General features: G+C 37.2%; 1 protein-coding gene across 7 annotated transcripts in view; it reads left to right on the top strand.

Annotated features, from left to right (window-relative positions):
• The first annotated feature begins 851 nt into the window (after positions 1 to 851).
• The window catches only part of LOC136838893 (glutamate receptor ionotropic, kainate 2-like), a 563239-nt gene continuing 554079 nt past the window's right edge, over positions 852 to 10011 (top strand). For all 7 annotated transcript variants that reach the window (XR_010853159.1, XR_010853160.1, XR_010853157.1 and 4 more), the window contains exons 1-2: positions 852 to 938; positions 3093 to 4111. Coding sequence is in view for 3 of the 7 variants with exons in the window: in XM_067104587.1 (XP_066960688.1) it covers positions 931 to 938; positions 3093 to 4111 (1027 nt within the window). In the remaining 4 variants the exon portion in view is untranslated. The remainder of the gene's footprint in view (positions 939 to 3092; positions 4112 to 10011) is intronic.

The following is a 10011-nucleotide window of genomic DNA, read 5'->3' as shown; positions in this document are numbered from 1 at the left end:
TACCACCTACACATGCACATAAATAATATTCAAACATTCATAAATAAAAAAATCTGCAAATCTGCACATTCTCTCTCTCTCTCTCTCTCTCTCTCTCTCTCTCTCTCTCTCTCTCTCTCTCTATATATATATATATATATATATATATATATATATATATATATATATATATATATATATATTTAGTTCTTCATTGGATGGGTCGATATCGTACTCGCCTAGCACTCTGCTAGGCCCGCGTTCGATTCTCCGGCCGGCCAGTGAAGAATTAGAGGAATTTATTTCTGGTGTTAGAAATTCATTTCTCGGTATAATGTGGTTCGGATTCCACAATAAGCTGTAGGTCCCGTTGCTAGGTAACCAATTGGTTCTTAGCCACGTAAAATAACTCTAATCCTTCGGGCCAGCCCTAGGAGAGCTGTTAATCAGCTCAGTGGTCTGGTTAAACTAGGGTATACTTAACTTTTTTTTTTCTCCCTCTCTCTCTCTATATGTAAGCATGTATACTAATATATATACATATATATATATATATATATATGTCTATATGTAATATGTATATATATATATTCATATATATGTATATATATATAGGCTATATATATATATATATATATATATATATATATATATATATATAGTATATATATATATATATATATATATATATATATATATATATATATATATATATATATATGTATATATATATATATATATATGTATTGAAAAGATGAATCAAGAGAGATTAGAAAGGGGCAGTCAGTTCCAGCAGCAGCCTAGCCTCTGGCAGCAGTATCAGGGAATCTGTTGATGGTAACGGACGCGTGTGCGGGTGACAAAGAGGTGGCTCGGGAGTCTGGACCCAGACCCTCAGTTGCGCTCCTGTTGGCTGGTGGTGTGGACATACGGCGTGTTCTCCATGGCACTATGCTTTTGTGAGACCTTGGGCACTGGCTTTCTACTGAATTACTAAATGAAACTGGTTTCCTTGTTTTGTGCTGAATAATGAGACAGTTTTGATAATCGTTTGGCGAATGTTTGTAAATAGTAGCGCTTGCGAAGCACAGGACTACGGGCCACTGGTGTAACTAGGTGATATTCTGCATAGATGGTGTAAGATGAAAACGCAATACTGGCAGACACACTATGAATATTTAACTTCAAGTTTGTCTGAAACGTATGATCGTAATATTATAACGAAATGTGTCAAGTTGAATAGAGGAAGATGGGAAGAATTTCCTTCTTTGTTATAGAACCACTAGCACACTATTAAATGCCTGCATTGCTTGCTTTTTTCAGTGCTAAGAGAGGCCCCCACGGACCATCGGTTTCTATTTGTACACATTGCTAAAGAAATGACTTAAAACTGAATTTTTTTCCTCTCTCTCTCTCTCTCTCTCTCTCTCTCTCTCTCTCTCTCTCTCCTAACATCGTGTAACATCATAGGACATGCAATGAAATCAATAAATAATTTAGATAGAAAAAATAATTCCAGTGACAATTCCTGAACTATTTCAATGTGTTATATTGTAATGATTATTCGGCGATGAGGATGAGGTTGTTTGTATTTCTTTACTGCTCACTTTTGCACCCTTATATTTAGAAGTTCGTTAATAAAGTAAACTTAAATATATTAGCAAAATTAATATACAAAACCGACAGGAAAAATTAAGTGATAAGGCGGCATTTTTATTCTTAAAGTAATCTGGCAATGTCTCCATTTTATTAAATCTGACATAGGAAGCATACAGTATATTCCAAACATGACGAATATAGGAATCTTCATTTTTTCTGAAAGTTTATGTTGAAATGAAAAAGCTGCAGGAAATAAAAAAGAAATGTAGTTTAATGAGAACGAATCGCCGAGACTGGGAATATTAGATCATACAGGACGAGTTGAGCGGTGTTAGACTCTTCTTCCAAGTAAATGAGAACAAAAATGTCAGAGGGAGAAAGCTTGGGCATTCTATTGTGTAAGAAATAACGACGTACAAAGGAGAACTTTGTACGTCAAAGAAGAGAGAAAATCCTCCAACATTTCTCAGGAAGTGGCAGAAAGTTTTCCTTAAATTCCTCAGAAACATTATCCGACGATGTCCATCACTTTTTCCTTGTCTTTTCTTATTATGAGTTTGACTTAGTCAGTTCGTTTAGAACATTGTTGTCATTCTTTGCGGGGTTACTTAATCTATTCTAAGTTTTTATTTTTGGGGACTTACAGTAGGTTTACTTGCCGACCCAAGTGACTGTCACAGCAAGGACTGGAAGTCAAACAGCGATGGAAAGCAAATTTGAGCTGGGGTGGGAGACTGCAGACAATAATCGCAAGAATACGGGGAAGAAGAAGCAACTAATGTTCCAGTTTTCTGGTCACTCAACAAATGGTTCAAGTAAAGGATGGGGAGGGTATTCAAACAGGTTCAATGGGAAAAGAAGAATAACCGAGAATATTGCTTTCTAACCAGTGCACTGCTACTGGGAGACCACGAAGGAGATTCCGTGAAGTCCCTTAGTGCAGCGGAAAATATTCTCAGAAAAGAATTAGAAAACAGGAATGGTGATGAGGCCGTGAAAAAACTCACGTCACTGGCAAATGTGACTGGGTGGTTACAATCCAAGGGATTACAGTCGACGACAAGTCGTGAGAGGCAAGCTGCGATTGAGGTCGATATTCGAGAGAATGACGTACGGCAGGAAGAGCCCGCGAACGAAAGGGAGGTTCGTAAAGAACGAAATTAATGACGCGAGGGCAAGGGGTGAAGATGACGACGGCACTGCAATACGATGATGCTGAAACCAAGATCAATGCGCAAGATACCAACGGGAGGGAGACATAGAGAGAGAGAGAGAGAGAGAGAGAGAGAGAGAGAGAGAGAGAGAGAGAGAGAGGCCAAATATATTCTAGATCGAATTGCGAGGAGGCAGACTCGAGAAACAGGTGGTCATGAAAACAAATGATCGTTTAGTTGTAAAGGGGAATGTTATGGGTGATCAAAGAAAAACGTTTTTAATAAAAAAATGAAGTTAAGTATTTGTTACATGAAGACTGCTAACCAGTTATTTCTTTCTCTTAACGATCGCTCAAACAGGTCAGTCGATAATCATGAATGCATTCAGTTCGCTGGGAAAAGGGAATATCAAGATGAAAAGATGGATGAAAAGCATGTGTTTGGTGAACATTTAACAATACTTACTCGTTGTGATATACCCAAAACTTGCAGTTTATCCATGAAAATGAAAATGAAATTAAAGTTAAGAGGACTTAATGGCTCTATATCAGAAACTGGTAGGAATAATTTTTGCGGAATATTTACATTACAAAAGATTAAAAATTCCACAGAATTTTCTTTGGTGGCACTTTGTCAAATCTACAACTCTGAAATTGAAAAACCATCTGGCTTGGAATTAATTTACCAAGAAAAACCCGGGGACGGAGAGTGTGTTATTATTATAAATTCTTTATTTGTGCATTGTAAGGATGTAAATATGTTTGATGAAATATGGTACCCTGCAAACCCTTGTATTGCAAGGAATCTAACAGCCAAGAAAAAAACATCACGGTGTGTTCTTCTGGGAATGAATAGTCCTCAGGTAGTAAGGCATGCGAACACAAATTCAGAGATCACTGTCAAAGCCTGGAAAAATATCTGTATTCATGATATACTTAATGGTCAATTTATGGTAAATGGAACAGTACTGAAAAGAAATTTGAACATAGAAAGTGGATTGCGTGGTACTAAAAGCACTGAAAAGGAAAGTTCCCATGAACAATCTACTTCCCCCACTGGCAGTACTATAAGTGTTGCCCAAGAACTTCCCGCAACAGATGACAGGGGTGAAAGTATTTGTGTTATCGAAGGACCGGCTAGTGGCTCTGTGCCGTCCAGAGCCTTAGGCTTGCAAGAAGTTAGTAAGGGGAATGGACTGTGTTGCGCAGGCCTAGAGGGGTGCTTAATGCCTCCTTCCTTCCACAGTGCAAACAACGAAAAATTGCCTTACAAAAAAGCATTCCAAGGCCCTGGCCAAGGATGGGGTCTGCCTCTAGCTCTGATGGTGTTGATGCTGCTGGTGCCCCAGGCCTTAGGCCTACCTGCTGTTATACGAATAGGTAAGTAAGTGACTGTCATCTTTTTTTGTTTTCATTGTGTTTTTCTGTTTCACTCGCAGTAAAAATTACCTATAACTCTGGAAAGTTTGAGCGAATGTGCTCTCATTACAAGCCAAAGCCTTCATGTTCGATGAAACAGGGTGTGGATGTGAATGTGAATTTATAACGCTATTTTTTCAGTGTGGAAAACCGTTGTCAAATTCAGAACAAGAGTAGATAACACAGATCCGGAACTGGAATAAAAGTATGGAAAGTATGGCCAGCCGTCATCTTTCTTAAAAGTCTAAAAGCTATAAAAGAATACTTTTAACGAAAGATTTTTAGGATAAAACGAGATGGCTCTTCCCTCCATTATAGTTTTGTTATGTATATTAGCGTCTCAGGCTTCTAAATAACTTTTTAAGATACAATAGGCAGATCCGAGTATGATTTCTCTTTTATTTTAGCTTAAGGAACGTACAACTTGCGTACGAATGTATACATACATGCATACATACATACATACATATATATATGTATATATATATAACCTGGAATGTATACATACATACATACATACATATATATATACATATATACTGTATATATATATATATATATATATATATATATATATATATGTATATGTATATGTATAACTGAATCATGAAAATATGGAATGATGAATATATATAAATAAACTGAATCTAGTGTCGAAAATATGGACTCCAGTGTTTGTTTATATGGATCTTAACTGCTAAGTAAAGGACTAGTGTCGAAAGGCCCTGCAGCACTCCAGTGTTTCCGTTTCCTTCGTGGATTTTATCTTTTATATATATATATATTATATATATATATATATATATATATATATATATATATATATATATATATATATATATATATATATAACCTGGAAAACATGGAAAATGGTTGTAAATCTTGACCAGTGTTGGCTGTATTGCTAACCACGCTGCCTTCAGAGGACTGATACAAAGTGGTAGAAATTCATTATATATATTTTCCCGTGGGGGGTTAGTGCCGTCAGTGCACCTCATGCGGTGCACTTTATGCATTACTTAAGATTCTTTTCAGAGTCCCCTCGTCCCCTTGCTGTAATCCCTTTCATTCCTTTTACTGTTTCTCCGTTCATATTCTCTTTCTTCCGTCTTACTTTCGACCCTCTCCTAACAATTGTTTCATTGTGCAGCTGCAAGGTTTTCCTTGGTTATACCTTTCAAACCTTTTTGCTGTCAGTTTCCGTTTCGGCGCTGCATGACCTCATAGGTCCCAGTGTCTGGCCTTTGGCCTAACTCCTATATTCTATTCTATTCTGTTATATGTACTCTAGCAGGGCAATGCCTACAAACATACAAACGGTTAGAACCCTAATATTTGCACCACAGGTGTTTGTAGGCGAAGTCCTGTCCTCATCAGTGACAGGTCAACTTTTACAAATCCTCTGGGACCCCACTTCCCCTTTCCCGTCTTTCAAGCAGCTTCTTTAAGATTACACTTCTTGCAGATTTCTTTTGAGATTAGTGGATCAAGTTTATGCACGCCATGACTAATATTCATGTTTCTTTCAAGTTCATTGTTTGAATAAACTTTTTTCTGCTGTCCTGTTGATTGTATGATTGTTTTCACTAACATTTCCAGAAATTCCACTGTTCACCTGTGCATTTCTTACACATCATTTCTGCTGCTCTGTTCTATTTTCCATTGGTTTTCCAGTTTGACCAATCTAAAAGTTACCACAAGACCTACATGGAATCTGGTGTACATATGCTTTAGTAATGTCGGGCGAGTTCTTTGTAAGTACATGTTTCATTGTGTTAATATGATTCAATGCTACATTAACAGCAAAATACTTGAGTAGATGTGGAATATCTTTGACATGAGTGTTGTATGGAATGACAAGCAGGTTTTTTGTGTATTAGGTTTGTTTTTTGTTATCACAAAATGTCTTTTTTGCTGCTTTTTATACATAGAGTCAGAATATTCCAATTTCTTTCTTATGTTCTTAATCACATCTATTTCAACATCATTGTGTTCAGGGCAACATATACGTAATGCCCCTAAGAACATGGATGTAAAAACTGAGTCCTTAATTGCTGTTAACAGAATAGAATGAGCACTGGCAGAAATACTGGTGGGATTTCTGTACCCAGAGCTTGCCTGTGTTACATCTCCTTTTCATTGCTTTTGGTGCAGATGACACTCTGCCTTCTACTAGAAGTGCATGGGCCATTCCGCAGTTGCAGTAAGACTTACGCTTCTGCAAGGCATCTTATGCTGCTTCCCAGTGGTAGCGGTCAGGTTACCTGAGCGTTGTTAATATATTCCTGTTTGACCTTCCACCCGTCCCGCATAAACAAAGTAAAACTGATAGGAAGACCGCGGGTCAAGAGTGCTAGAGCTGAGATTTGGAAAATAATTGCCGTCGAGAACGTTGCTGGAGCATAAATAGATGAGATTTCTGGTAAAGTCCAGCAAAATAAAGTTAGCAAATAATGTTTAAGCTAGGTTTGGCTCCCACTGAATTATCATATTTCTTTACACCAAATCATTCATCTCCATGTCTGGAAACAGATTACATGGAAGATGTCAATGTCAGGGCCTCTAAAAGCGTTTTGTCTTCATTTAACCCAATGTTCTTTCACCTGACATCAAACAAGCTACGTTTTCTTGATATTATTGTTGATTAAACTTGCAAAAATATTTTTGAACAACATTTTTGCTGTATATGCAAGGTCACATGTCTTGCCAACTCATGAAAAAGTTATAAAATTCACTTGCAATATAAAGTTGTGCAAGCATAGAAAGGTTTCGTGTTTATTATTTTCTATTTCTTTATTTTCTTACCAACAATATGATAATATGGAATTCAAGAAAACGAAAGCCAGGTAATCCTATCAGTTCATTGCATATAAGGTAGTAGCCAATTTTATGTTGACAAGATGCATTTTAGCCTCGTAACTTGTGTTATTTATGAAGCGTAATACACTGTTCTATATTGCAAATATATTTTTATGAATAATTAATATGTGGTACACGGTACACCCTGGGACAAGAGTACTTTTATTGAACGTTCAAAGAGTGATGTAATTAAAGCATCAGCAAGCAAGCAGTGTCATGTATTCGCTTGATTATATTAGTTGTCGTTTTGAAGCTGCGACAGACAACGGTATTTCAGCCTAAAGGGCAGCGGTATATATATCTTATATATTGAAATTGACGACTTTCTCATCTGCATACTTTTCAGTGCATTTACGAATGAATTATACATGTTGGATAAAATGCAAAATAAACGTAACAGATTTTTATGGCACTATAAAAAGGTCTTACTGTAGACCTGTGGGTTGCCACTGTCATGAAACCTTCAGATGAACAGGAAGGACGAAAAGATACGCACGAGCCAACAGGAATCCCATGTTAGAAAACATCCATTTCAAACCTAAATCTTGAATTTTTGACCGTAGATAGTCTGAGGCTCTCCAAAAAAAATGGAAGCATGAGCTGCTCAATTCAAGACGCATAGTAAATAACTCGGACATCACCTGCAATAGTTGTTTTAGTGTCAACACTTCTGCACAGACAGTTTTTACCATTTTACAAAAATCACAAATTTTATTCACCAAATAGCGTGATGCAAGAAAAACGGAGAAAAAGCTTTCACAAATGGAACTTGAGCCATATTCTGTAAAAAAAAAAAGAAATATTGCTAATTATAGATCCACGCTTTATCAATGTCATAACATCCAATTTAATAAAGGTGGTCAAATCAAGAAGTTCTGTGCCTGATAAAATACTGTTGTCTCCTCTATATTCTACTCCCTTTGCTTTGACCGATTTCTAACGAAAAAAAATCAGTGTTAATGATTATCTTAATTTTTCTCACCGGAACCCCCTTCCCCATTCGCCTCCTACTCCTCAACTGTTACTAATATTAGTCTCTGCATTACGTCTCTCCCCACACCACTCCTTTCCCCACTCCCTTCATGGCTCACCATATGCCCTTCCCCCACCCCTTGGTCTCGACCGCTCACTTCAAGTCTTGCTCTTCAATGACGATATAAACAAGAGAGAGAGAGAGAGAGAGAGAGAGAGAGAGAGAGAGAGAGAGAGAGAGAGAGTTGCGTTTCCTATAGCAATAATCATGGGTCGAAAATTCCCTAATAGACTCCTTTTTCTCCTCTCCTCCCGACGTCCTCTTCCATGTTGGCGTCAACCATCCTTGAAGTTTTGATGCCAGCTTAGCAGGAGACAAAAGAAAACCTCTTCTCCCATCCATCCTTTGTAGCACTACCCACGCCTGCAGTTTCTTATCGTCCAGTTTTCGAACCACCAGTTAAATTTGCTATCAGTAAAAGGACGCAAAGACTAGCTGAGAGGCTCTGAAGGTGGGTGAAGAAGCAATCACCGGTGAAGCGTTGAGAACTTTTATTCTCCTGGAAAGGATCCTGGACAGAATGTGTCATATCAAAGAGGATGAGGAACAATGATATTATGCAATTATCTTCTTAGCGAAAGAGAGAGTTTTATTGCAAGACTGTGTCAAAATTCCATTGGAGAAGATATAAAGGGAAATCACTTCCTCACTGACAGAAGGGACGCTAATGGTCATCTGCACCCCTTTCTAAATCGTGAGGGTCAGAAGACGTCAGATGACCATCAATCACCAGGAATGAAAGGCTTTGGGTGTGTTTAACCTCTGCTTCTCGCAGATTACCCAGAGCCTTTTGTTTCTTCTGATTGATGGTCATCTGATGTCTTCTGACCCTCACGATTTAGAAAGGAGTGCAGATGGCCATTAGCGTCCCTTCTGTCAGTGAGGAAGTCACTTCCCTTTATGTCTTCCCCAGTGGCATTTTGACACAGTCTTGCAATAAAACTGTCATTTGTTCAATAAAGTTGTTTTCTCATCTTATGTGGGATTTTGTATTTGTGTTCAAGATGTACTGACGCGGTCTAAGTCAGTGAAAAAAGGAAAATAAGGTAGAGATGTTGTCATGCAAAACGTCAGATTATTTCTATCTAGGGATGCGCTTTTATTTATGTTAACTATGACTGAACGTTTGAGCACTGAAATAAAGAATGAACTCAAATATATTACAGCAGTATATTGTTGTACTGAGAAAAGGGCAGGGAAATTCGTCTGTCATAATTCTTTTTCTAGATGCATTGAATATATATATATATATATATATATATATATATATATATATATATATATATATATATATATACATATATATATATTTATATATTTATGTATATATATGTATGTATATATATACACACACATACACAAATATATATAAAATAAATTCGTTGATAAAGTAAAGCGCATACGTAATGCAACTTCTCACGGAAAAGAGCAGAAAATGTTGTAGTGCCTCCGAGAAATGCAACATGTATATTGTGGAGGGAGCAATAAGAATGCCGCGCCCCATTTGCATTGAAAAGTCTATCGGCGAACAGGCTAATGGGAAGAAATCGATTACGCACGTTGCTCTCTACCTGCTGCAATACCAGTGAGGAATATTAAGCAGAATGAATGAATGAATTTTATTGTGAGGTAGCCAATGAACCTGCGACTAAAATAATGAAAGGAAACATTTTGGGTTATTGTCTAATATTCAACGAACTGGAATGTTCACACGGGTAAGTCATTGGCTTCGTGTACAGTATTTTGTTAGTAACTAATATTAACGTTATTATTATTATCACATATTCAGACAGTGGAGAACCTCATGTGGAACAACTTTAAAAGGCTAATAATATGCTAAGCAAACTTCCACCGAACAGAAGCCCAGAAGATGAGGTGTGCGCTTCCGAGTTCTTTTTCACCTGGTATCGTTGAAGGGGAAAAGGAAACTCACTTATAGCAGTTTTGTCTGAAAAAAGAAGATCCAGGA

This window comes from Macrobrachium rosenbergii, chromosome 5, assembly GCF_040412425.1.
Source record: "Macrobrachium rosenbergii isolate ZJJX-2024 chromosome 5, ASM4041242v1, whole genome shotgun sequence".
Lineage (NCBI taxonomy): Eukaryota > Metazoa > Arthropoda > Malacostraca > Decapoda > Palaemonidae > Macrobrachium > Macrobrachium rosenbergii.
The sequence above is the reverse complement of the archived record's forward strand: the minus strand, read 5'-3'. Positions and strand labels throughout refer to the sequence as shown.